The sequence below is a fragment of the Glossina fuscipes genome, unplaced genomic scaffold (assembly GCF_014805625.2).
Source record: "Glossina fuscipes isolate IAEA_lab_2018 unplaced genomic scaffold, Yale_Gfus_2 222, whole genome shotgun sequence".
Taxonomy (NCBI): Eukaryota; Metazoa; Arthropoda; class Insecta; order Diptera; family Glossinidae; genus Glossina; species Glossina fuscipes.
The window spans coordinates 3,033,076-3,060,755 of record NW_023998565.1 but is presented as its reverse complement, the minus strand read 5'-3'; the positions used below and the strand labels follow the sequence as shown (position 1 = coordinate 3,060,755).

The 27,680-nt window shown below is 34.6% G+C and overlaps 1 protein-coding gene and 1 long non-coding RNA gene across 6 annotated transcripts in view; one reads left to right on the top strand and one right to left on the bottom strand.

Moving 5' to 3' along the window:
- The window catches only part of LOC119642315 (sine oculis-binding protein homolog), a 79,388-nt gene extending 63,520 nt beyond the window's left edge, over positions 1 to 15,868 (bottom strand). The window contains exons 1-2 of one of the 5 annotated variants that reach the window (XM_038041430.1): positions 15,694 to 15,868; positions 7,081 to 7,749 (exon numbers count right to left, since the gene is read on the bottom strand). In XM_038041430.1, coding sequence (XP_037897358.1) covers positions 7,081 to 7,206 — 126 coding nt within the window. In that variant the 5' untranslated portion in view covers positions 7,207 to 7,749; positions 15,694 to 15,868. Of the gene's footprint in view, positions 1 to 7,080; positions 9,116 to 15,693 lie in introns of those variants that run through there. The other 4 variants (XM_038041432.1, XM_038041431.1, XM_038041429.1 and 1 more) reach the window with 4 other exon arrangements.
- A 1,442-nt stretch (positions 15,869 to 17,310) lies between these two features.
- LOC119642374 lies at positions 17,311 to 27,263 on the top strand. Its single transcript, XR_005248028.1, has 7 exons — positions 17,311 to 17,530; positions 17,593 to 17,696; positions 17,761 to 17,848; positions 25,312 to 25,355; positions 25,423 to 25,556; positions 26,778 to 26,958; positions 27,054 to 27,263. It is a non-coding gene; the product is annotated as an uncharacterized LOC119642374 (long non-coding RNA).
- Positions 27,264 to 27,680: the final 417 nt, after the last annotated feature.

Here is a 27,680-nt window from a genome sequence, read left to right as displayed (position 1 = left end):
CCGATTTGGGTCAAATATGCACTGTTTTGCTGTACGATTTGTTGCCATTTTAAAGGTAACTTCAAAATGCCTCTCTCATAGAAGTCCTGGTCTCTATTTGCAAAAAACTCTAGTAGTCGATTTTCACAATCCTCCCTAGATTCCAATTTTTTATCATTAAAGAAATTTTGCAATGCAAGAAAAAGACGATATTCGCTTGGTGCCAAGTCCGGACTGTATGGCGGATGCATTACAACTTCCTGGTCAATCGCTATCTTCAAACGGTCCAGTTGTTGATAGTAGAGATTAGAATTTAGCGTTTGGCCATATGGAAGCAACTCATAATGAATAATCCACTTCCAGTCCCACCAAATGCATAGTAAAACCTTCCTGGCCGTTTGAGGTGCTTCACCGCTCTTTGACCACCATCGTTTTCGCACAGGGTTATCGTATGTGATCCATTTCTCATCTCCAGTCACCATCCGTTTAAGAAATGGTTCTATCTCATTCCGTTTGGCCAAGGCTTCGCAGATGGTAATTCGATCCATCATGTTTTTTTCTGTTAATTGGTGTGGCACCCAAACATCGAGCTTCTTTTTGAATCCAGCTTTGTGTAAATGGTTTAAAACTGTTTTATGGTCGATTTTTAGCTCCTGGGTGATGTTACGACTGCTAACATGCCGGTCAACGTCGATCGCTTCTCCGATTTTATCCACATTTTCGACCGGCCTACCTGTGCGAGGTGCATCTTTAACATCAAAAATTCCTGAACGGAATCTACGAAACCAAAATTGCACATATTTGGCTGTTACAGTATCGGAACCATAAACACCATTCACAATTTTAGCCGCCTGGCTTGCATTTTCGTCTTTGTCAAAGAAAAACTGTAAAATGTACCGAATTTTCTCTTTGTTCACTTCCATTTTTAACACGCTGTAACTCACAACTGAATGCACTAAACAAAAAACAGCAAAAGAATTTTTTTTACCGCGAAATGTCACCTTTCTAACGAGCATAAATCTGAAATTGTTTGATCGATATTTTACGAGAAATCTATCAGTGCAGCCATCAACCGAAAAAATAATGGATTTCTTTTTCTCCAAACTAATATATCCTATATATATATCGTACATATCCTATATATTCTATATATATATATATATATAGGATATATGTGTTGAGATTGTGCCGACGACGTAAGACGAACTTCCTACTTCCTTGCCCTGGACAGGAGCCGCCGAAGGAGACAGCCACGACATCGCGAGAGGATTGTATTGTAAGTTACTTTAGTTATTTATTCCCCTGTTGTTTGTGTCCCCGATGAGTAGGTAAGCGCTACAGCTGCCACCGCTGTAGCTGAGCGGAGAAAGGGGGTGTGCATATGTAGGGCCGACGCCAGACGACGACCGACTGACTCACCGTGGACAGACGGACAGCAGACAACCGACGGGAGTTTTCCTTTTAGTTTATTTTTATTTCTTCGTCAGAAAAACACAAATACTCAGCCGGCAAGGAAAGTAAAGAGTCGCATGACAAAGTGGCCTATATATATATCCTCTATATATATATATATGTATATATATGTATATATATATATATATATATATATCCTATATATATATATATGCTTGTGTATATATAGTTAAATTAAAAAGGCCAAATTTTCTGAAAGCGCTCACTATAAACTAAAGGCATCGATATAGGTGCAAAGTAGTCAAGGCCTTTGTTAAGAAAGCACATAAGGTCATAAAAATTTAATGCACGGAGTACTAAAATCATGTCACTGGGTTTCTTTAAGGCAAACGCATTATCTTTTAAATAAAAGAGATGAGAGACCAAAATTTTTTCGTTAACAGGCCATTCAAACATAGATAGTGGAACTTAAATTATTAATATCTCTGGGTTGAGATATACATAATTTTAGTGCTTATATGAGATAGATTCAGACGCAGCGTTGGATATAATATTTAACCATTTCGGTTGTAGCTATAACAGCGAAGCGTGACATAAGCAAATGATACTTTACTCGTTTAAAGGAAGTATTAGATGCGACTCGTTAGGGTGTCAATATTTACCCAGCCGAGACCTCGAGATTCACATCGGCACTCCCCTGCTGTTTGCGGGTTGTTTGACAATTATTAACAACGCTAAACTTATAATTTATAGTAGCTGATAGATCTATGAGACTTCCGAGTTGTACCAGAGCCAGGCACACTGAGAGTGGAAAGGAACGCTTTCAATATTTCAAACTTGGCATCGGCATCTTTAGTGCTGGCTTTCTTTTTACAGTTCATTACGTCGGGGGTTTTTATTTGTACATTTTCATTACGCCCACCGTATACATTGTTTGAGTTTTAATATTCTTTTATTTTGTTGCATTTCTTATTATGTGTAAAGCAATTATTTAATGTATTTATGCAAGTATATAAATAGTTCATGTTAATTTACTCATTAAGGAATCGCCAGCTACAACACAGCTAAACAACAGGGGTGTGAAGTTATATTTATATATAACTAGCAAAGACACAAAGTAACAGAGACACTTTACAGAGCTCTGTAAAGCCGTTAACAGAATTCTGTTAAACGAAAACTCGGAGGGATTTAACTCAAAATACAAGTAAAATAGAACTTTTCGCAAATTTTTTTGCAAGTTCTTATAAACAAAACATGACTTTATGTAAATTAACTAATATTCGAAACCAAAACTTTTTTACACTATGCCATAAATGAGGTTGATAAAGCGAAAGTTTACGGAGCTACTGTGACCAAACCATGTCCCTTGAAAAAATGAAACTAGGACAGAATGAATCCTCTGTTAATGGCCTTTCCAACGGTGTGCAGGTTATATTAAGTTTTGCACAAAGAGTCTTTTTATGGGACTTTGAAAATTTCCATACTTAACATAATGCAGGCTAACATATAAGCAAACTTTGAAATGCCACTGTGGGCAAACCATGCCCTTTGAAAAAATGAAACTAGGACAGAATGAATCCTCTATTAATGGCCTTTCCAACGGTGTGCAGGTTATATTAAGTTTCATAGAAGAATTTGAAAATATCAGTTTAACTGCGCCGCTATTTTTAGCATTAGGCCTATCCCCAAATCAAACTATTGAATTCTTAGAATAAAAAGACATATAACGCACAAATAAGTAGCATCTTAATCCTTACTTTCGGATTGAAAGGACGAAAAGAAATAAGATTACATTAGCCTGAGACTGAGGTTAAAAAAAGATCGAGGAATATGGACTGTTGGCACTCTGCGATATAGGGGCATCTTGACCAACTTTTTGTAATTTTTCTACAAACCGTACAAGACCAGCCATAAAATAATAGGTAATAGTTTTTACTAGAGGAGCAATTTATGAAAAATGAGCACAAAAAGTTAATTTCTCCACTCTTAAAAAAAAAGCTGGTTACGATTTATATTGCGTTATAAGCGTGTCCTTAATCCGAATTGGTCTACATTTAACACTCAACCGGGTGCAAATAACTTCTAAAATTTCTCGCGATAGAAGACCGTACAACTATGTCGTATTTAGGCATCGGTCTCACCAAGGAAATTTCGTAATGTAAGGCTCCTCAAGCTCTGTAAACCATCGCTTATTAAAGCCAAGCACGGGCACGGATAGCTCAATGTGCAGATGAAAACGAAGTTTTTGGTCAAACAATACCTTTGAATGAATAAATAAACTTACATATTCCAATTTATAGAATGGAAAATCAGTTCCGCGTAGAAAAGGAAAGTTTCTTGCATTTTCTTAGACTTAATTGTCTAGATTCGACTGCCGAAGATAAGAGTGCGATTGCATGTTAAATGAGGAAAACAATTTCATTTCATAAGAGCATATTAGGACATGGCTGAATTTATCCAACGAATAGTATATAGGATAAATAGCAAGGAGCTATAAGGATCCCTTGAGGAAAGCTTGATTTTACTAGAATCATCGGATGCGATGGACCTGAAAAGAGCTCTGAACTCCTACCCATTGTAATCAGTATGAAGGAAAACACAAGAACTGGAGTTTGAAGACTAATCATTTAGGGCTAACTAAGTCAAAAGCTTTACTGAATCTAAACAGAAGAAAAATGAAAAACAGAAGTCTTGCGAAAACGAATTATTGGGTAAGAATTCAACACTCACGTTGGCAGCGCCTCTTCATGTCCTGACTAGATGTCTCGTTCCGTTTTCTTGAATAGGAATAAGAAAACCGCTCTTTTAAGGGGAAGCCTCTGCCTTCAGAGAAAGATTAAACAATTTCCAATAAGAGATTCGCAGTTTCTATTCCGCCAAAGGAATCAGAACCATTAAACAACATCTATGACGGATATATGGAGATTCTGGTTTTAGAGTTGAGAAATAAGTAAACATGTTTAAGATTGGTAAGAGGAGAACATTTGATCATTTAAAGATAACTGTAATGACTTTGGTGGTTGACGAGTTTAAATCTGTGCCTTACAGTAGAGTAGATAAAGTAATCGATCCCAGAGCCAATTTTCATGTATTTTTTGATAAGTGTGTTTTTCCTAACTAAAGTTGAAAGGCAAATCTTTCGAGAGAACTGTTGTTTAATCAGGCCAAACGCGGAAGTGGCTACATTTAGCCTTGTTGCTACTACAAAGTGTAGAAAAGTAGCACTCCATATTCTCAAACGAAAAATCAATCCATACGGAATATGCGCTATTAAGCAATGTTATATTGGCTTTGCTAAAATCGTATTGTATATTCGAGCAAGTGAGATTTAACATATTGGAGAGACTGAGTAGGTAAACAGTCACTGCATTGAAAGGATACGCAAATTAGGAAATCAGATGAGTAGGGCAGACACATCTGATTTGGCTACTAAAGCGACACCACTAGTCTGGTCTGGGCGATTTTTTTTGAAAACGTGGAGCGTGTTAGGGGTCAACGAATTATTACTTCGAAATTTACTCCTAGGAATGAATTCTTTTATTCAAAGCACTCGTAGCCACAATGATTTATTGAACGCCGTTTCGACGTTTGCCGAACTAGAATTTGAAGACTACTACAACTCTTAATTCTTTTGTAGAGATTTTAAATATGTTTACAGGTTTTAAATCAACAGGCGGAACGTTTGTCGTAAGACAATTTTTAATGTCTTTGGGGTGTTCGTTGCTAACTTGGACATAAACAATGTTTAAAGTCACTATATTGATCCCGAAATTATTAGAAGACAGAGGAATATTTGGAATTGGGGAAAAAATGGACCTAATGACTCTGCTGTGTGTGCAACTTGATGCTCTTATCTCACTTACAAACGAAGGCTTTTAATCTTCAGCGCTAATAATGAGACTAGCTGGTTACTTAGTATTGGAATGGAGGTGCGGTTGTGTTATTTCCTTTTGTACTAATCTAGTTAACTTATTGATTCATCTTTCTTTTTTAGTTTTTATTCTATTTTCTTTTTTTATTTCTTATTTTTATCTTTTCGGTCTCTTTACCTTCAAGTTTCCTTTCTTCCCCTTTAGATTGTTTAAGAACATTTTGTATCATTTAACTTTATTATTGAAGCCATGGCAGACTTTGCAATCTATTATAATAGGCCTTAATGGCTTCGAAGTTACATAAGCGTCAATAAATAAATAAATAAATAGAAACTAACAATACGTATATAGTTGCTCGTCTCGGCTTTACATACTTTATTGTCAAAGGCGCGTCGCTCACTAATCGGGCCATTACTGAGAAAGTCATTGACATTGTTAAAATAATCGGAGAATCGTGCGACGATAAAGGTTAACCTACAAGCTTCGAACAATTGGATACAAAAAATAAATTACAATATTTGAAGAGATTGATAACAAACAATGAAACATTTGTTTTATATAACAATAATATAAAAAAAAGATAATAGTTGAATATGAGTAAAGTTATACAAAACTTTGCAAAAGCAAAATTAACGCAGCGATAGTTAAAGTTGTGAAAGCTAAGCTGGTTAAAATTAGCTGGAAGCTTGACTCTATATTTTGTTATCAACAAATATTGCGATTGCATCGCGCAATTCAGATAAGACGGCCATAAAACGTTGGTGAGGAAGTTTTTATCCGAAAACCTGCGCCGTCCAACTACCGTTCTTTCCGCTCTCTATGCACCCCTCCTTATAGTATAAAGTTGACTTCCAAACCAATCTGTGAAAATCGCCTGGTTTAGTGTTTTGTAGAAATTCTAGGATGCCTACAGACGTAATGGTGTTTCCAAAAAAATTGAAAAGGCTGTCTTTCAATTTAATTAGGGTTACTTAATATATAAGAAAAATTTTTTTTGAATTGTGATAAAAAAACTACCTGTTAGAAAGTAAGAGCGGCTACAAATTGGAATGCATATCTCTATATCTATATGCGTGCTTCTCCATCTTTAATGATTATATAATGTGTAATGTGTAATGCCTGTGTATAGAACATCAACCCAGACAATAAGAGCTTATCATATTTAAAAACTTTAAAGCCCCAATTGTCACTATTCACTTTTCTTCACTAGGATCCTCAGTTATTGATGACATTTGCTATTGTATACGACGTCGATGCTCGTTCAGTCTAACCAATACCTTTCATGAACGTTGCAGGCATAAAGAAGTTTCATCAAGACGATTTAAAAACTTCCAAGCAACGCTGTTGCATGAATGAACAGATTTGAATCTGTTTTCTTTGAACTTATGTTGTTGCAGGCATGTTACTTGCATATATCTTGCAAGGCTTCCAGATGAAATTTGGCCGTTAACATAAGCGTTTTTCGAACAACTTCAAAATTGTTGTATTAACACTTTTACTATGTGCACAGTCTTTACATGCGTATTTCTTTTAACTTTCATCCAGCTATTTCTTTATATATTTATAAAAGTTTTCCATTCATTCTGGCTTATGCATTATTTATTTATGTGCTTTTACTCTTTTTTGCTTTTTATTGATTATTTACTTTCGAAAACTTGAGAAAAATTATTCTTAATATTTATAATAAATTGTTGACGTCCCTAAACTATTTGCACCGAGCTTAAAATTTTGAAATTTTCAATTATTATTTTCAAATGTTACGTACACGTATCATAAATTTAGCTTAATATTGTTTTTAAACCTACTAGTTACTTACCTTGATTTCGTCGCTGGGTAATTCCTTCTTAATTCTTACAGCGGCTGCACAGTCTGCAATGCAAGGTGAAGAATTCGCAGATGATGCGCTGTTGCCAACGGGTGAAATTGAAGTTTTTGTCGACATTTTCCATAAAATATATAATTTTTTTCGTTTTAAATTGTTTCGTTTTCTATCACACTCTCATTCTCCTGAAGAAAGAATTTCCAGGTTTTATTTTCCATTTTTAGTCTGTTAAAATTGTAATAATCTTTATTATAGGCTTGATTGAAAACATACAATTACCATATCATTACATCCTTTGTTTAATTTTTGTGCAATTTGGTAGGATTGACTATACAATTCATGGAAATTGTAGTTTTTGAGTAAAAAACGCAGTTTACTTGTGGTTTAAAAAGACGGTGCTATTAGAGCATGTCCATTTCCAACAGCAACGCGCATGGAAGAGCCTCCAATGTTTTGCCAAATTTGAAAGTAATATCCTTATTATTGCGACCGACGGGAGGTTTACCACAGACATTCACGCAGATGGATAGGGGGAATTACAAAGATCCATTCAGTATTTGGTAATGATCGTGAATATATTTCGTAGGCGGTATGAAGCTTCCTTTTCAAGGCTTACAATTTCTTTCATAAATTACAAAGTAATAACTTGAATACCGAGCTATCCTAATTAATTCAAAAAACGAAAAGGACAAACCTCGTAGAGAAAATTGTTTTTAAAAAGCATTAATAATTTGCCATTTATTTCCGAGTGCTTATCAAAACAAGCAACCTTTTACTGACCGCTTTTTTTGATTGATAAAACTCTAGTTTTGGGTCAAATATGTGCCAAACGCATCGCGTATTGATTATAACTTGGAAGGGCGAATTTCTCGATACGATTACCTTTTCAATTAGATCGAACCTTTTTTTCGCGTTGACTTTTTTGAGTTCAATAGCAGCCAGAATTGCGAAAAACAGTTACCACGAGGGGCGAATTTCTGGTTGAAAACCTTATAAGATTTTCTGTATTAATTGAAATACTAAAGCAGCGAACTTTGTGTAGCATGGCCACATGTTGCAATACCGACTGGATGACCGGAAGGCTGCATAAGGAAACAACAGTTGTGCTTTTACTGCTAGCACTGAAGAGAGGTAGTATTCAGGCGTGAAAGTGGAAATGCAATGCATAAGTCTATTTTAACGACAGGCGGGTATAGTTACCATCAAGAATAGCGAATTGTATTGTTGTTGTTAGGACCATTTATGCGCAAGTGCTTCTAGGTGGCCTTTCTTAAGTTTATTTGCTTGTCCAGCAAAAGTTCTCTGTTCATTTCAATGTTCGTTCCAGTTTGTTTAAACGATGGTAAAGACGACCAACTTGACTTTTATATTAAATTCACGTGAAAACTTAAGCGGCTGACAATTGCCGGAGGAAAACACATTTTTTGCTGCAAATGCGATAAATAGCTTGAGATATGTCAGATGTATACGGATACTAATGAGATTCTTACGATTTTCACAAGAAAGGAAAAAGAGAGATCTCGTCTCGGCATGAGATAAGGTATTTGAATGTTCGTGTTTTTTAGGTTATTAAAGCATTTATAGCGAAGTAGCGTTAAGAACAACCGTAACAAAGGAACTTTCAGAACGAGGCTTAGCAGAATAAATTAGTAAACGTGCCGAAACAAGCTGCAATTTCAAAAGAAAAAAAATTGTCAGTATAAATGAAAGTAAAATAAGCGAAAAAAATGTTACCGATGTGGCAATAAGGCTCATTTAGCGTGTAAGTGTACGCATAAAATTACAATATATGTTTGTTTTATTAAAAAAAAATCCCTTAAAGAAAACGTATCTCAAACCCAGATGGAAGGTGCAAGAAAAAATTGGTCGTACCAATCAAATCAATGATGCGATAAAAGCCACTTGAAATATTAGCTAACTTAATCAGATTTCTCAATTATGTACAACTTTGAATATTAATAATGTAACTCATAATTTGAAATAAAGACAGAATTATCAGTAACTACGATCAAGGCAGCAGACACGAAGAAAAAATTTCGATTGGAAAAATCTAAGCGAAAATTATACATAGTACGGTCAGCCCATCCCTATTTAGTCGAAAGTTTTTGACGAAAAAACTGTGTTAGACTAATTTTCTGATAAAATAAAAAATATGCAATCTAAAATTAAAGTTAAATATAGCTCTACATCAGTGTTCTTGAAATTATGCCGACTACCATTTGGACTCAAATGTTGGAGATGAAAAAAATGAATTGGTCAACAAGTAAGAAAATCAAATTCGATCTAGACCGAATTTATTATACCCATCACCGTTATCCTAAAAAAGACGAAAGAAGTAAAAGAATAACATTTTTAATTCTCTATAATATGGAGAAGGTGCAGCTGATTTTTTCTGTTTTCAAAACAAGTTTTTTGTCGTATAGACATGTGGCCGTTGTAGGTGTGTTCTTTGAAAAGTTTAGGTCAATTCGAAATTCTTTTACAAATTCGTAAGCAATATCTTCGCTTTCGCTTACGGGAGAAAGTTTACCCCACATATTATAACGTTGCGCCAACACGCACATGGACAGACCCAAAGAGCGGACATGCTTAGGTGCAGTCCAAATTTGAAATTGGCGAAGAATTTATATACTTTATGGGGTTATTGAAGTTTATTTATGCCCTTTATAAAGGTATTGTAAAAAAAATTAAATTTTGATACACTATAATACTGGACAGGGCTGGTCTTTTTTTTTCCTTTTTTGTACACAAATGGTACAGAATCGTCCATAGAATATGCGTTGATATTTTCGTACATTTGCTATAGTTTGTGAGTAATGACCAAAAAACCGATTTTTCATTCCTTTTAAAAACAGAGGTGTCCTCATTTTACGTGATGCTGTACACGTCCCCTTCGATCAATTTGGCCCATTTTCAATACCAATCTGTCTGCAAGAACTCCCAATGTTTCTGCCAAATTCGAAATCTATAGCTTTATTTTTGCGGCCGAAGTCAATAGCTTCATGTTTACAACAGACATTACGTAGACGGACAGACGGACGTGGTTAAATCGGTCTAGGAATTGATCCTGATCAGTAATATATATACTTTTTGGGAATATATATACTTGTGGGCCTTGGAAACGTTTTGACAAAATGAATATACCATTTACGTTTCGGTGATGGGTAAAAAAATTATTAAATGGTAGGCTTGGTGTGACAGAAATCATCGATGATATAAAAATAGCGGCTCTGGATGATATTACATATTTGAACCATTTAGGAGCATTTTTAAAACGTTTTGAGGGTTGCGAAGTGAGAGTTGATTTGGCAAAGAGTTATGTAATTATTATAATAAACACCGCAGCCGAAGTACAGTTTTGTTTTCAATTAATAATAGATTTGGCTCTGTCATGAAAGTGCTAGGAAAACTGGGTCACTTGATAAAATGAAAGGATCAGCCCATATGGAAACGTTATGCAAATTAATTTTGAGCCATTGGCCAGAATCCTGAAGCGAATGATCAGGCATATTATACACTTTTTAATTACAGAATCGCTGAACAGGAGTCAAATGCAGTCAAATCAGAGGGTGCTGAGGATCCTAGGTATCCTAGGCCTGAGTATTGCCGTTGAACACGCCACCAAAATTTCGTTATTCTACTTTTGAGTAAATTTTACTTATATACACGTATATATTTAGCTGTTACATCTAAAAATGCTTCACCACGAATGGAGCGTTCACTACCCCAGTATGTTATGGAATAAATAGTCACTTTCTAACTGTCAAAAAAGTAAATATAAGTTAGCGTTAACAAACAATAATTATGAACTTGTTTGTCTTCCTTTGGTCAACCATTAGCCGCATCAAAGCTTCGAAAGCAACAAATTTTCAATGCTACTTCGATTTTCAGGTCAAGTCAACGGGTAACAAAAGTGCCAATTTGGCAGCTAAATATGTTCATGCTGCTCCCGATATATTTAATGACATTGCGGAAAAGTAAGATCTTACAAAATCGGTGCAATCAAGAGTGTGGAAGTATCTATTAATTTATATCAAAATTATCATAAACACCATTGTTCACAAATCACTAACGTGCAACACGATCTATCTTTAGAATTATTAATTAATTTATCATTTTGCACTTGCGCCCAGATTGGTACTGAAAATGGGCTAAATTGATCTAAACAAAAATTTGAGGAGCTCCTCTCATTACTCACTAATTATAAAAGATAGAATGTTGAAATTTTCCACACTCACTTCACGTAAAGCTCTAATATCTATGTGTAAAAATGACCATCCTCACACATAATTATGAATGTTTAAATTTTCTTCTTTTTTTACTTTTTTGAGGTTCTATGCTAATTAACCATGTGGTGAAGAAGATAGATTGCTGTAAACTGGTTTGCACATTCGTTAAATGAAGATATATTATCCACCAAAAGATGCGTTAGTTCCCAAATAAATATGGTGAACACCATAACTTGGTGGAATAATTTTTTCTTAATAGCACCAGCGATGTGAATATCAAATAAAAGGACTTGGAGAGTAGAAACCGACAAGGTATGTTAATTCTGAATTAATTGTAGTGGGCGTCACGACGTAGCGGATTCGTTTTATCGTAACATCTTTTAGTGAAGTAAACGGTGAAATATAAAATTTGTTCCATTCATTTTTTTATCACAATAACTAAAAGCATGGAGATCTTTAGAGTGGTGGGTATACGAGATACAGCCTTAGCCGAATATAAATTCTTTATTTGTTTTCATGCAGGTTTGTTATATTTACGCCACCTATAGCTTGAAAATATGTCTTGAATAAAATGATTACATAAAATATAGGCGGACGTTTAAATTTCAATATACCCTTCCCCTCGTCTTTCTTGTTTCTAAAACCTGTCCTGAATAATTTTAGTTAAATCTTACTTTATTGAATAATATTAGTTAAATGTTACTGTTATGTACTGTGATAACCCGCTCTTCGCTCATTAAGTCTCTGAACGTAAGAGCCTTTATATCAGGTACCTAACGTCTTTAAAAGTGGGAAATCATAATAACATCCAATACCTTACCCTCTGTTATTCCCTAAGCCACAAACGTAACGGCGGCATATATTAATTTTGGACTTTTTTGATTGACAGCTTTTGCTAAACAGCTGAATAGGAAAGCGAAAGCTGCTTTTCAACTACCTGACTACCCTGACTGATATTTTAAGATAGAAAAAATTATTTTTTTTGCAACAGCAGAAGCCAGAACAATACCAGATGTCCAGCACGATATTAAGACGACATTCAAATGGCCTTAAAAGACAATATAAAACCTGAATAATTTGAAGTTCAATTTTGCAGATCAAATTAAAGTCAAACAACCGATACTAGTCAGCTCAAACCTATTGGAAAGTAAGGGTCAACTAATTAATTGCGATTTTTCTTACCTGAAAAAGATCAATGCTAATATTTAGGCATGAATTTACTTTTGCCTACAACGGTCACATGTATTTTGAAAGTACCAGATTTTATTAAAGCCCCTTATCACCGCCTGTTACAAAAATGGCACTCTTCGCTGACTTTCTGCCGAATTTGTGTGACACTCGCACCTGTATAAAAAATTACAGTGTTCGTAGTGCAATGTAGCTACAATGGTGCAAGGTATTTGTGTGATCTCCTTCTATCATCAAGTGCATTTTTTCGGATTGGTAGAAAGTACGCGGTTCTAAATTACGAAATATGGTTTAAAAATCAATCATAAGTGTGACCCTTTGTACACCACATTTGGTTATCAGTCAATTTGTGCGAAACGAATAGTGACGACATTTTTTTGAAGCCAAATTGCTTCAGATAAGATATTTAATTTTAATTTCCTTGCTCTCAACGAAGATTTCACCTGCTTTTTGGTCGACACGCTTGCAATTTTGATGACATTTTCACTTACCACATATTTCGGTTGCCCAACATTTTGACTATCCTTAGAATATTAGCGTTGCTACGAAATAAACACTCACCACCATTAGCTTATTGTTTCCGTAAAAGTTTTATAAAATGTTTTAGGACCGATTAAAGTCCGATAGACATACATCAACCTTGCAATAAGTTGTTTCCTTCTCGGGGGAACCTGGTACTTAATTTAAAATTTTAAGCTCTCTGCAAATATTCAGTTAAAAGGTTGGTTACCATAAAAACGCGAAATATTCTATGGAAACATATATTCATACGGTTTCGCATCATGTGCGTTATCTGAGTTGTGAATAAGCCAACGAGAAAATAACGTTGAAGAGGAATTCTAATCCAAGTTCTAAGGTAAGAAGATAAGTTGGAAAATTAAAAAAAAAAATTATTTAAAAAAGCAGGACGAGAATAGGTTTATTCTAGTAAGTAAACGTATGAACAAAGTTCACGCTTCACAGAAAGATTTGGATACTTTATGCTTTAATACGCATGCCTTATGCCGCCTTTCACAGTTTTGAAAAGAGGAAACATTACTAACTAGAAATTACTAAGAATTTACTGCGAAAAAAAGAAAGCATAACAAGGCAAAAGCAACGATACGAAGAATCGAAATTTAAAATTTGAAAGTTTTTAATTTACCCGACACTAAGAAACCGACTGAGTGAAAAGTGCAGGCTAATTTTCATTTACTACTATTTATTATACCTGAATATTTAAGAAACCATAACCTATTTTCTCGACAGAGCTTTTAAACTATCGCATGCTTTAATAAAAGATCGCTACAAATTTTAAATGAAGACTCGAATTTACCGTAATGCGCTTAGGTTCGCAACCAGCTAACGCGAAATTTAATTTTAGAATTAAAATACTTCGCACAGATCCACAAAGAACCGTTAAATAGAAATAAGCAAGCAAATGCTTCTTCAAATAAAAACAAAACACTTGAAAAGCAATAAACAGAAATAAATAAAGAAATAAGTGTAAGCCCATAATTTTTTATATATAATCACCTGAATACACAACATAGAAAGTGCGATAAAATATTAGTCCGCAGAAAGCATTATTTTCGAGTTATGAGCAGTCTTGTAATCAATAAAAGCGCCTGAAGTTACAAATTTGACAACATGATAAATTATTAAGGTGAAGGCTTTCAACAACGGTAGCAAGTCCAGCGTTTCTCCATTTTAATGGGCGTAAGTAGTCGAATAGGTAAGAATTGCAATCGCAAAGCGAGTTTCAGCGGGTTCAAGTCTCATATACAGTAAAGTTTACTTCGGTCGTAGCTACCGTGAGCCCTGAGTAGATAAAGGCGCAACTCTTATATCGTTTGGGCACACAGCCACTATGCTAAGTCCACCATCTCCCTATTTGTTTGTCTTTCCTCTCTTTTTTCTGACCGTCACAATGTTACTCGAATAGGCGGCATCTCTTGAGCCATTAGTCAAATTGAAAAAGCAAAATTTGTAATAAATTAAACCCCTTAGTTATAAATTTTTTATTTTCAGTTACTGTAAAGGCATCCTGAGATTCATTTTCAAATCTACACTCACAGCTGCTACGTGTCTTCGAATTGATAAGTAATCAACGAAGAATACATGAAAACGATTTGGCTAAAATGGAGACAATAAAATTAAAATAGAGTCGATAAAAACAAGGGACGTCAAAATTTCGATTAGTGTAGCATATATAAAAAACATTATAATCAATTTCCTCCTATCTAACAGGGCGAAAACTTACATTTGGCTTGATTAAAAAACCTCGATTCTTATACCTTTAGTATAATCATTTTAGAGTTATTTAAAAAAGTATGTAAATACAACTCCAATCTTATGTATTACATTTTTGTACATAACTTAAATAAGGTCACTTTTACCACTTTGTTCTCGGAATTTAAGATATGGTACGTACGTGGTCAACACGATTTGGCTATATGCGCCAATCAATTTGCTTCGGAAAACTAAATTTAACTAAACTTAGGTGTAAACTATAAATTTCAATTACACAGGATTTTAATCCAAAATCCTACGAGACTGTTCGCACAAGTACTTTCTACTTCTAAACAAACTTTTATTTATGCGGACTTTTATTAATAAAATGCAAAATGCCCAAAAATTTTCCTAAGGTAAGCTCACACTTCTTTAGTAGAACAGTATGGCAAAATTATCATACTGACAGTGAAGGACGCATCCATATTGTATTCTTTATTATAGCGGGAACTCTTGCACAATCGAGTCTATAAAATACATACATTAATTGCACGAGGTTTGAATGTTTCGGTCCTTCTACGTTACGAATCTAAGCAGTGGAATTTTAACATATATTCATAAAACGGGCATGATTTGCCAACGGGCACTTTTACAACGGCCGCAATTTAACTTTTTCAATAGAACTTGCAAGACATAGCACCTTTCATTTTGAAACTTGGCTATTTTGTTTAAAGGATAAACTAAAAATGTAAGTCGATCGCGCTAATGACACACCCGTAGTTAATAAAAAATGGTAATACAAGACATGTGTAGGAATAGTTTCAGCTGGCAAACATTAGATAAATATATAACACTTATTTTAGCTTCACCAAATATCGACAAAATTTAAAAAACTGACGAAGAGCAAGCATATAGTTTTACTTTAGGTTTGTGAAGGAAAAAACAAAGCACAATACGCGCAAACATAATCGCATCTTACATAAATACACAAACTGTTTTCATCGCTACTTCTCTCTTCTTGCACAGAAAACACTATCCGAATTTAGAATGACAATAGAGGCTTACTTTCCTATCGAAAATAAAGAACACCTCTTTCCCCGAATACTTTTCACAAAACAACCGACTTGCATTTTACGGTCCACACGCGGCCAAATCTCATAAACGAATGCCTTCAAATACTTGATTATGCTCTACAAATCTCCACTCATTACAAATGAGCAAATATACTCTGCTGTGTTTACAAGCAAAGTACCTTACTAACGTAAAACATGTTGAGTGCACACATTCGTTCATTTCCCCGTATAATTGCATTTGTATACCATGTACATCTAGGCCGCTAACATAAGTTGATTTCGTAGTGCTCACTTATATTAGTCCAGCATTTCCGAAAACAATAAAATTTATCGAATTTAGGTTGGTACATTGGTAAATTATTATATATATATATTATTCCAGTAGGTATTCGATACTAACTAAGCAATAGCTTTCCCTAATTTGATTTGATATAACTGAAAAAATTCAAAAATGGGGCTAGCCTTTATATCAAGTACGTCGAAATCGGCTCATTAGAATTTTTACGTGACATTGTCCTCAGCGATACAAAAGGTTGGCACCAACTGCACCTACATCTAAGCGAGCACGCTTTTGTTGCTAGTAATTCTCCATTACGTCTTTAATCTTAGCCTTGTCCATTCTTGTTGTTTGCATGATGCGTTTTCCATGCATATGAATATTCACAAACACATAGGAAAGAAGTAAATTTATTTTAAAATCTGTTTTTAGTTCAGACAGATGTGCACGTAGAGAACAGAAAGTATACGTGACGCGACGAAAATGCAGAAGTACCCAAAGTACCTCCAAAGTTCGACTTCAAAAAAAGTAAATTTCGTACCAATTATTGGTTATATTGTGACAATATTACTTAGCTTTGGTGGAGTCTTCTGCACGCACCACCAATGTTTTAAAACAGATTGGAAGAAAATGAAATTTTAATACTCTGTAATACGACCGACTTTTACGATTTTTTTACACGTACTGTTTGATCATCCATAGAATATATACATAAATCTCGGTGGTTGCCCTTCTTGCAGTTTATGAAAGCCGAGAAAAACGCAATTTTTTCCTTTTGAGAACAAGGATGTTCTCAGTTTATATATTGTGAATAAATGCGTGGCTCACTTCAATGGCCTCCATGCAGGTACTTCTAAAGTTTTCGCCGAAATTAAGGTGGATATTTTTCTACGTGCGCGGAATGTTTACCATCGATATTACATAGGCGCGAAGACGGGCGTACTTAAACCGATTCAGAACTCGATACTGAGCGGTAATGTACATACTTCATGGCGTCTAGAAGCCGTCTCGTTTTACATCGCTAGGCAGGAGGTATAAAAATCCGCTATTGTTAGTTAATCAATGTATTATATAAATTGGGATCCTTAGTAATTTCAGAGTTTTACTTTAAACGAAAGATTGTGTGTCCCTGTACATAAAGTGACTCTCTTTGTTCTCATTACCAAATTTTTTGACTCGACTACAATTGGTTTGGTACCAAGTTTTTCACCCTCCAAAAGTACAAATGTATTCATCTCTTAAAATAATCAGAAACACACATATTTATGAACAAAAGCGCGTGAAAGATTAAAATTTGTGAAAACAACATTTGAAATAAATTTTTGATTTTCAAGCACAAATTTTTCAATCAAATCGAAATTGTATTCTATTTTAAATCCCTTCTGCTTGACAAAGGAAGAAACCCAGAATACAGAGAAGAGTGAATGATTAAATGAATAAAACGCTTCGCAATTGGCTATATAATAGTAAATATATAAACATATAAATACTCAAGACAATATACGATAACGTATCTATATTAAAACAGAAAAAGATAATAACTTTGCTTTTAATGGGCACCTAAACCGAAGGAACAAAACTGTTAAGGCTGACAAGAGCAATATCACAATACAACTGCATTTTTTGCTTCTGGTAACTATGGCCGAAAAACCTATTGATACGTGATTTTGACAATTCGATTTTCTTATAACCTCAGAGCGAATGAACTACATGGATTAAGGAGAAAGCTGCGGTTAACGTCAACATCGACATAGGCCTAAAAAATAGATCGTATTCTACCAAAGGTAAGTATTCAGCCACGAGTTTTTATAGCTCTAAGAAACGTCATCTAAATTTAACAGGATGTCGGTTTTCGTTATCAAGCTAACTTGACAGTGATTTTGCATTTTGGATTGGGCTCAATAAAGATGAAGATATTCACTCCTAGTTCTACTTGGAATGATATTTATGAAAACCGTAAAATCATTCGTTCGTTTTTAAAATTATGATCAAGGATAAAACAGCTGCTTGAATGTTAAAATAATCTATGGATCTCGCCTAATTTTAAAATGACACAAAGCTACGTTGTGCGTTTTGAGTTTGTTGAACTTTAAAAAATACCACAAGCATTTTTGCTTCTCTAAAAGCGGTATTTAAATATTTCTGTTCCGGGGTGCATTGCATTTATCTATTAATTGATTTTCATCAATAGTTTTAAAAAGCGGACGCCTGCTTTTATTTGTTTCTTCCGTTCGCATTTTAGCACGTTTTTATGAGCAGTTACTCCTGAGGACACTACAGCTTTTTATTCATGTAGAGCATTGTATGTAATATAATAAAGTTGACATAACTTTATCTTATCATTCACCTTAAATATTTGCTAATAGAAGGAGAAAATACCATTCAGCGTGATTGTCGTTTTAAGCTCAGGAATTAAGTTCGTATCTATTGCTTTCAAGTTCACTGCTTATTTAAATCCTAATTCCCGGCATAATCACGGACTATCCAGTTAACATTCATTGGCGAACGAAGCGAAAGCTAATATTCGTTTGCTTCACACATGATATTCGTCATCGCTTGCTTTGTTTGTGGCTGTTGAAATCCGTAAAATAACCGCTGTTTCTCTCAGATGAAATAAATCTTTTAAATCTTTGGTGAAACAGATGGAGATTTACGAGTTCTATAAATATTCGAACAAAATAATTTGTAAAGCTAACAACGCTTATTGTGAAAGCTCTAACGTAGCGTAAATTGTTACCAATCAAACCAGCAATAAGTACAAATCAAGCAGCAGGTGAGAAAAATGATACACTGGACGCGTGCTTGGTTTGCCTTTTCTTAGGCTCCTGCTGCGTTTTATTAAGGATCTATGTGAGATGGTGAAAAAGTACTTATTGACTTATGTTTTGCGCCCATTTCCTTTTAAGAAACCAAAATATATTTTGCGGAAATAACCGTGCATCCTTATATTATTATTATAATATAAAATATAGAGCAGGAATAATACTAACAGTCGTGGATATAGTCAGACGATGGCGATACCTTCGTAAAGAAAGTCGCTTGTTCTAGAAGGTTTGGCGCAAGTAAAATAGGGTCCTCTTTCTTGTTCTAGTTTCATAAAGACTACTGTTAAGCTTTGTTTAAGTCGCTATTGCTTTTAATTTAGAGCTTCTGGTTCCGTTTAGCTATTTGTGAGAGATATAATTTAAAAAATATACCTAATATATGTATATTTAAACATTACAGAATTATTGGGGTTATTGTCATTGTTTAAAAGAAGCACACAATATTATGCGTGCAATCAAATATAATATCAGTCACCGCCATAAAACTGCATTATGCAGCTGGGAATTGGAAGCGTCTTTAGAACACTTCTACCCCTTCTACTCATAATCATTCTATTTTTTTTTTTTTTATTAAAGCTTGTTAGTAAAACATAATTATTCTTTGCGCTATTTGCCTACATGGCGAATGAACAATATGTCTTGTTTCTACTCCTCTGTTTCATTGTTATTTTCTTATAAATGCAGCTCTACAAAATGTCGTCGCAACTCTTATTGAAATTATCCAATCGTAGGGCCTAATGTACGGTACGCTGGAAGGTAACGACGTCTCTAAAAGTTAACTTTCGTTCGCGACCAAATCCAATCGCGTAGGATTTTCGTCTCCTCTTCATTGCTCATTCATATTTAAATGAAAAATAAAAAAAGTCGATGTTATTGTGGCTGTCAAAATATGAAAAAAGATAGCTGACTCTCTGACAATAAAGAAACAAACAAGCTATTAGTGGACGACCACTTGTTTGACATGACTTCTGAAGTAGTAGAGCGAACTAAACTTTTCATGTCGTATCGCACATTCGCATTCCCATATATATTTAGATTGAAGATTTTGGTACTAAATTTACATAATGCAATGCTTGTGGACAATATGGACATATATATTGGGTTAATGTTTTAGCATTAGATTCATCGTATTCAAGCGCTTGTAAGTTTCCGAAATCATTTATTTCTACAGCCTTATAATCTGCCATTAATGATTTGGGGGAATGCTGTGATCCTGTTTCATCGCTCTCCGCATTATTTCTAACAAAAGTAGGAAAAATTTTGTTACCGCCAAAGCGATATGGTCGCGTGAATCCAAAAGATTTAACAGTTTTCAAATTTATGGTTTTATTAGTGTCTGAAAATGAGCTCAAGTATGTTGGGTTTTCTAATATATCTTGACTGTACAATTCATTCAAAACTTCTGTTATTCAGGAACTTAACTCGTCTTCAAGAAATTCTTTTTCGTCTTCGTGATGGGGTTGTTTACTATTTTATTTTGAATAGATGTGTGATTAAACATAAGCCTGTCAATAAGGCAAATAATATAACGTCTGAGTCCGCAATTGATAAGCCAAGGGGCTTTATTTATTTGTAAAAATAAAGAGCGACGACCATAAGGTGAATTATTCCATCGCTGTTGTCAAGAATGAACTGAATGTGTTTTGTCGATTGCCCTCAGATCTGCAGAAATCATGGCGCAACCATTACAATGAGATGGTCTGGAAGATGCAATTTTGCAGTCTGCAGACTTCCAAGATGCCCATATGTCTGAGCACTCAAAGAAGGTGAAAACAAAACGTATCAGGTTTGAGTCTATAAAATAAGCATCTGATGCTTATCTATTCTAATACGTAGTGTTGAAGGAAATAATTGTAGAGCCGTTAAAACAGACTTACTTTATGACACTATAATGAATATCTTTTGATCGCTAAGCGGATAGCTTCTAGGATCGCAAGACATTCGGCCGAAAATATAATGCTACACGAGTGATTTGAGAAGTAAGCTTCTATATTAATATCTGGCAATCAAACGCCGCTGCCTACAAAATCAGGCTTAATGGATCAGTAAAAATGAGTGAAAAGTACCTCCATTTGATATTGACCAGGTTTGAGTAGCGGTGATGCACTTTTGCCGGAATAACTGTGGATTTTCTCATTGGTATGAAGTTAAGTGGCCGAAAGCATTGAGAACCAAAAGGAATTTTGAATAAGCTATGTACATCAACTCTTAGAATGTTAAAATTGTTAACTTTATCAGCAAAACCTTTAAAGAAGGAAGGAAAGGAATTTATTTATTTTATTTATTTTAATTCTACTTATACATAAAACTCAACTAAACAAGTAGCAGTCGAGTTCAATTGGCACTTAAAGCAAAACTTATATTAAATTAATAATAAGACTTAGTATAAGTACAATAAAACAAATAAGAAAAAAAAAAAAAAGGAAAAAAGAAAAAAAGCATGTACACAGCATAGAGCCACACTTACAACCGGCACAGGACCAAATTGCAAATGATCCCCTAAGCCATTGCAAACATGCATAAGCCTGGCAACCGATAATACTTAACAACAATTCATTTTCCAATCGTAACGATTTTTAAGGATAAAAGCTAATTTAAGTAAGACATAGGTAAATCGCGCGTATTAAGCAATGTTGCTTTAATGGACTTTAAAGAGTCCGATAACGAGAATAAGTAATAGACGTCATTTAGGTTCTTGCAAACTACTCTGAGCGGATTAAACAGCTCATAATTATACTTACACTGACAAATCTTAACCAAGATAAAGTGCCTAGAGAAGCGGTTAGGGGCATTAAAGATTATTTCACCAATTACTTTACTTTGATTACTTTGATTACAAAGGAAACACCAAGAACAAGAGACGGTAAGGACAGCAGATAGGGAGGAAGAGAGGCAATCGGATCCCAACCCAAATTTCTAAGGGCAAACAGCAAGAATTGCTTTTGAACACATTCAATTGAATCTACATAGCACCTATATGAAGGAGACCACACAACAGAGGCATACTCGAGTATAGGTCTAACCAAACACATGTACAGGATTTTCGTAATGTAGGGATCATCAAGCTCTTTGGACCACCTTGTGACCAATTGGATGATATAAAGTCGGAAATGAAAGGTAAGGTCGGTAGATTCTTAAAAGATAGAATTTTATTAGATGAAAAATTGGCGAGTAAACGAAATCTTTCTAGTAGAGGCATAACATTTGCCTTCTGTTCCAAGCGTAGGGTGTATGTAGATTTCATGCCACCAAGTGCCAGACGAACGCATTTCCTTTGGATTTCGCTTAATTTCAGAAGGTCCTTATTTGAAATATGCAATAAGAACGAATAAGCGTATTACAATTTTGGCTTGACTAAAATGAGATATACAGTTCTATAGATGTAGATATAGTTCTCAAGATAGAAACTGAAAATTTTGTTAATACCTAAATTAAAACAAACAGGACTCAATATAGATCCCTGAAGAACACTTGTAAAAGATCTCCTTTATACAACAACATCGTCATTGTTAATTAACATTATTCTTATTGGGAAAGAGGTTACGTTATATAAATTATCGAATTTGGTAAGGAGATTCAAAGAGAAAAGTATCTTATACTATTTTATATATCCAAAGTCATCACTTGAATCGTATGAACCGTATTCAGCGTTGTCATGTGTTCTTTTTTACTTGAAGGAGTATTCTTTGCGAAATTTTGTACAAGGAACTTTGGCACCACCCCGTCGCAATATCGTTTCCAGTCGCATGCGGGAAACTGTTACTTGGTAGCTATAGTTAATACCCCTTCATTTTATACGGGATTTTATATCGAATAGAAATCTTCGGTCGTGGCGGTAAGAAGAAGGTGAGAGTTTATTTCATAAGCAAACTTGTCAGAATTAAGACGCGAATGTCAGGATACAGCTTTTACTTGCTTCTCTTTATATATTAATGAATTAAAAATGAAGTGTTAGGTTTTCCTCTTTGCTCAGATGACTTGTTTTATATTTTTTTGCATAATAATTCTTATTCGCAAATCGACGATATCACGAAACAACGTTAAATGCGCAACAAACAAAAGAAATGGTTTCGATACGAAAGCATTCGGGTGAATTAAGAAAGGTGCTATTAATACTAAGTTTCTTTAGCAAGCGCACTAGTGGACAACGGCTGTAAACTGAATCCTGGGCACTGATTATGTGTGGAGTCACCTAGGTCTCATTTTCGAGAGCTCTCAAAATTGTCAAAACAGACATACGCAAAATTACTCAAGTTTTGTGTTAGCATTCGTTGTTCTGGGCACTGATATATATCTTTTAGTTAACTAGGCCTCATTTGAATGGCGTGTCTTAAAAGCCCTTTGGTTTTGGCACAACTTTCGTCATTTGAAGTTTATTCTGAAAAACTAATTGGAAAATAAAATTCAAGTTTGACATTTTTTTAAAATAAATAACAAAATAATTTTCTATGATTCGTATAACTATGAAAACTTTCAGGTTGAAAGTAAAGGAGATGTACCGGTCCTTATGTCCTCATCATAAATAGGTTGCCTTGATCCACGAAATCAAAAGTTTACTGCCATAATTTTCATGTGGCCGCAAACGTTACGAATAAAATATTTATATGTATACATGAAAAAATATATATTTATATAGATGAACTCACCACCATTTCATTCAGTCTAAACTTGCCTTTTACGAAACTTTCTTCATTTATTGTACAACAACGCGTCACAAAAATAAAAGCGTAACAAGAAGTTACTCACATCAATTTTTTCCAAAATGTATTCAAAAAACCGCTCTTGACACGAGAAACTTTTCCAAAATGTGAACAATATGAGCAAAGGAATCATTTCACCTGATGTGAACAAAGAGGAAAGAATTAATTTAGTCCTTTTATCTTTCAAAAATTTTTTATTTTGGCTCAGCATTATTATTACCATTACTATTATTATTATTATTATTATAATTTTAGACTAATGAAATAAATTCTTAGCCTAAAAAAAAAAGACATTGAGCACTAGCAACACAGGGTATCGGCTCTAATTTATAAAAGTACATTAGATACTGAGCCTAATAGTTTTAATAAAGTAATATGTTGTATTGGTATGTTTTTCTGTAGCTAATTTTAGAATATCCACAGGGTTACTCGCTTCAAATGCAATGTTTGCAGCCAAGGAAAAGTTAAGACAGCCACACAAAATGCGTTTTATAGTGAGAATTTCTCCGCAATTGCAAATTGGGGAGGAAGACTTTTTCAAGATCCATTGGTGAGTTGCATTTGTATGGCCAAGGCGAATTCTCAAAAATGTTTGAATCTTGATTTTCTCAATGTCTGTTGGACACAAAGGTGGTATTAATTGAGGGTTAATAGAAGAGTAGTGCTGATGATGATATTGTATATTTCGTTCTGTAATGTTCTCCTTAACTTTTTTTGCAATGTGTCTTTGAAGCTCCAACTTTTCCATGACATCATCCATAATAAGAGGTGCAGAAGCAGCACACTTCGCCGCTCGATCAGCTTGCGCCTTTCCCTATAAACCGATATGACTTGGTAACGAAAGCATTTCAATTTTTCGCTGGGTGTTATTACAATATTCCTTAATTTCATCCGGACGTTGAAGGATTGTCTCTGTGGGAAAGGTTCGAAGTGTGAAGAGTAGCTCTGGCTTTGCTTGCGAACGTTAAAACACTTTCGTGAAATATGTGATTGAGAAGTACCTGTCCTGAAGTAGGTACCAAGGCACAAGCAGGTGACAGACTAGAAGATTTTGAGCCATCTGTGTATAAAAGCTTCCAACCGTTAGTCTCCAGTACTTGGGGTTTTCCGCCATTGGATTCCTGAAGACGTAATTTGGAGTATCTTCCTTCTTGTGCATAGATAGCAAAATGTCGAAAGAGTAGTCTTTCAAAATCCATTGAGGTTTAAGACCAAAATAGCGAAAAATTTTAAAAGCAATTCTCAATTCCTTTGCGACGTACAAACTATAGTCATTTGCGGATGAAGACTTTCGAATTTTCTTGGCAATAATAATCTTCCTCACATCTTCACCTAGAATTAAAAATTTTGGACAATTTTAGCTTTTAATTCATAAGGTCTATTTTCTAAAGCTAGAAGACTAGTTTCAGTTATAATATCATTGATGGGCGTCGTCCGAAAACCATGGCAACTTGCTCTAAGGTCTTGATAGAACAGTTTAAAGATGTCGATATTAAATTAGCAGCTATTGTCATAAATTATTAAAGCATAGTCAGTTTTGCTTAACACAAGCACTTTGGTAAGATAAGCAATAGTGTTAATGGGCGTATGCCTTTTCCAAGCAACGTACTGTATGAAATTCACCATTCAGTTTTTCAATTTTACTGTATTGTTTGAAATTCATCCTTGTTACAATGGAATTTTTTAACCGAAGACAGTGTTTTATCCAACGATATTTGTTAGGAAACGTGAGCCCGAGAGTATGGAGCGTCTGTACTTTTGTACTGGTAAGTGATTAATATGGACCAGTCGATTTCCTGCATCACATATCTAATTTCTTTTTACTTGAATTAGGCAGAGCATTGATCATTTGTTACAAGATGCGATCTAGACCAGGTGTCCTCCTCTTTGATTTGGAGAAACAACTTTCCAATTCTAAGGAAGACATACAATTTTCCGGGAACTCTTCTGTCAATAGCATTTGAAAGGTAAATTGGCGTCCTTTTATTTTCAATGAAAGCACTGGAGAAGTTGTCAGAGGAGTATTCGCACATACTTATGCAAAATAATTAGAAATTTCACCTGCATCAGTTAAAGTTTCGTTGGGAGAGCAGATGGCGGAAATTTCATTTAAATATGAAGCCCCATTGAATCTGTTGATTTTGTTCCAGACAACTATCATTGATGTATTTCTGTGAATTCTTTTCGAAAAAAGTTCGAAACTAAGTACTTTTGATTTTCATAACTACTTCCTGAATACAGCATTAGTCTTTTTAAGTAATAACAAGTGATCACGATCAGGGCATCTTTTAAAGGGGTGCCATAAATCCATTTTGTTTTTCCTTAATAACTAAAGCATGTTGTTTCAAAGGAAGCTTGTTTAAAAAATCTGTTGGATTGAGGAATAGAGAGATGACCAGCCCTGCGAATGGACTTAGACATATTAGCAGTATCATGGTTGCAGTGCCTGTTAAATGGCTTTGAATTCAGAAATTCAGACTCGCCCCGTTTGGAGTAATTAATCCAATGCGATTTATCTAGGAGGCCTATTATATACATCATCGAAAATAGACCGTGAAACCAACGGAGGAAGTGCGATCAAAGATAATAATTATCCTTCCTGTAGGAGAGCGAGTGTTTCCGTCGTAATTTGATTTAGTAAATTTATAAGCTTCAGTCAAGCATTGATTGCTCATTTTGCGAACTATATTGTGTTCCGGTACATGTCTTAAGCACGCGGCGTATTTAACCGAGTTAATTTTGTCATGTAGTTTAGCAGAAATTGAACATAAATTTACTAATCATTTTGACTTTAAGAGGTTTTCCGTCGCGTGCGGGTTCCCAGCGAGAACAAGTAGATTACCATCGCATAGAATCGACGTTGAATCTATATACGTTGTAATGCTCTCTAGGGCTTTTTTATAGAGAAGGGACTGATTTGGGAAATTATCATTCCAGCCTCCGTTAAGAAAATAACCACATACGTTTTGTCAATTGGAATGATGGTACTGATTGGTAATACCGGAAAATCCGAAGTTTTAAGTACTTTTCTCCGTGGTGGATTGTCCGCTAAAAGATGAAACATATTTGAGTTTTTATCTGGCGGCCTCGTGGTTGTTATGCTTTTTTGTTGCCAGTTTATTATTTAATAATTTTGGAAAAAGTTTAGGAACTACTAAATAATGGAAGTTATTTTATATTTTTTTCAGTTTTTCTTTTTTTGTATAGAGAAAACAAAACCGCACATGGGATCTGCGAAAACCACTTTAGCAGAAACACTGAAAACACCCCAGCCAAATACACAAAAAGATCGAAGCAATCAAAAAGTCGCGGACGAAAAGAAAACGCGCACTACTCAGAGCACAGATCGAATACGAATTGTCAGCAGTTGTAAGTAAACATATTTTTTGGAATTTATTTTATTTTCAATTTATAGCAATTTTCTCTTATAAATGCAAATCTAAATAAACAATACTAACGCAAAGCATGGATTGTCTGGTTTACTTCTGAGTGGACAGATATGAGCGAGCGTTTCTCGAAGCAATTGTAGTTACATATAGCAAAAATACTTGAAAATGAAACTTAGCTAACGCCATGCATAATCAGAGAGAAACGAGAGCTAACTTGCAGCTACGTGATTACCCGCCTAGAAAGTAAATATGAAAGCGGACAACAATCACTAATAAAATCTAATTGGGTAAGAAAATTTGGTCATGATTGTCGCTAAATATCGCTGAGAACAAATTTGCATTAGTATTAAATATAAACCCAGCTCATTGCCACAAGTTTTTCTGTTAGATATGCTTTTGTCGAAAATCAGCTGTAAAAGAAAAATGTAAACGGCTGTTAAAAAGTGAATTATTATATGCATTATATAATTCAAAAACTAAAAAAAATTAAAAAAAGTTAAGTGTGTCCGAATTGGTGATTTATGAAGGAAAGGAAATTTGGAAAAAGCAATTACAATTTTTTTCTTTTATATCGAGTGAAATTAACCAATGTTAACCAATATGTACACTTCCAGTACAATGTACGCTTGCTCGTCGAAAAGGAGAATAGCGATAATGCTGACGCCAATAACGTGTCACCAAGCCTTTGCGGTATGCTTTCGG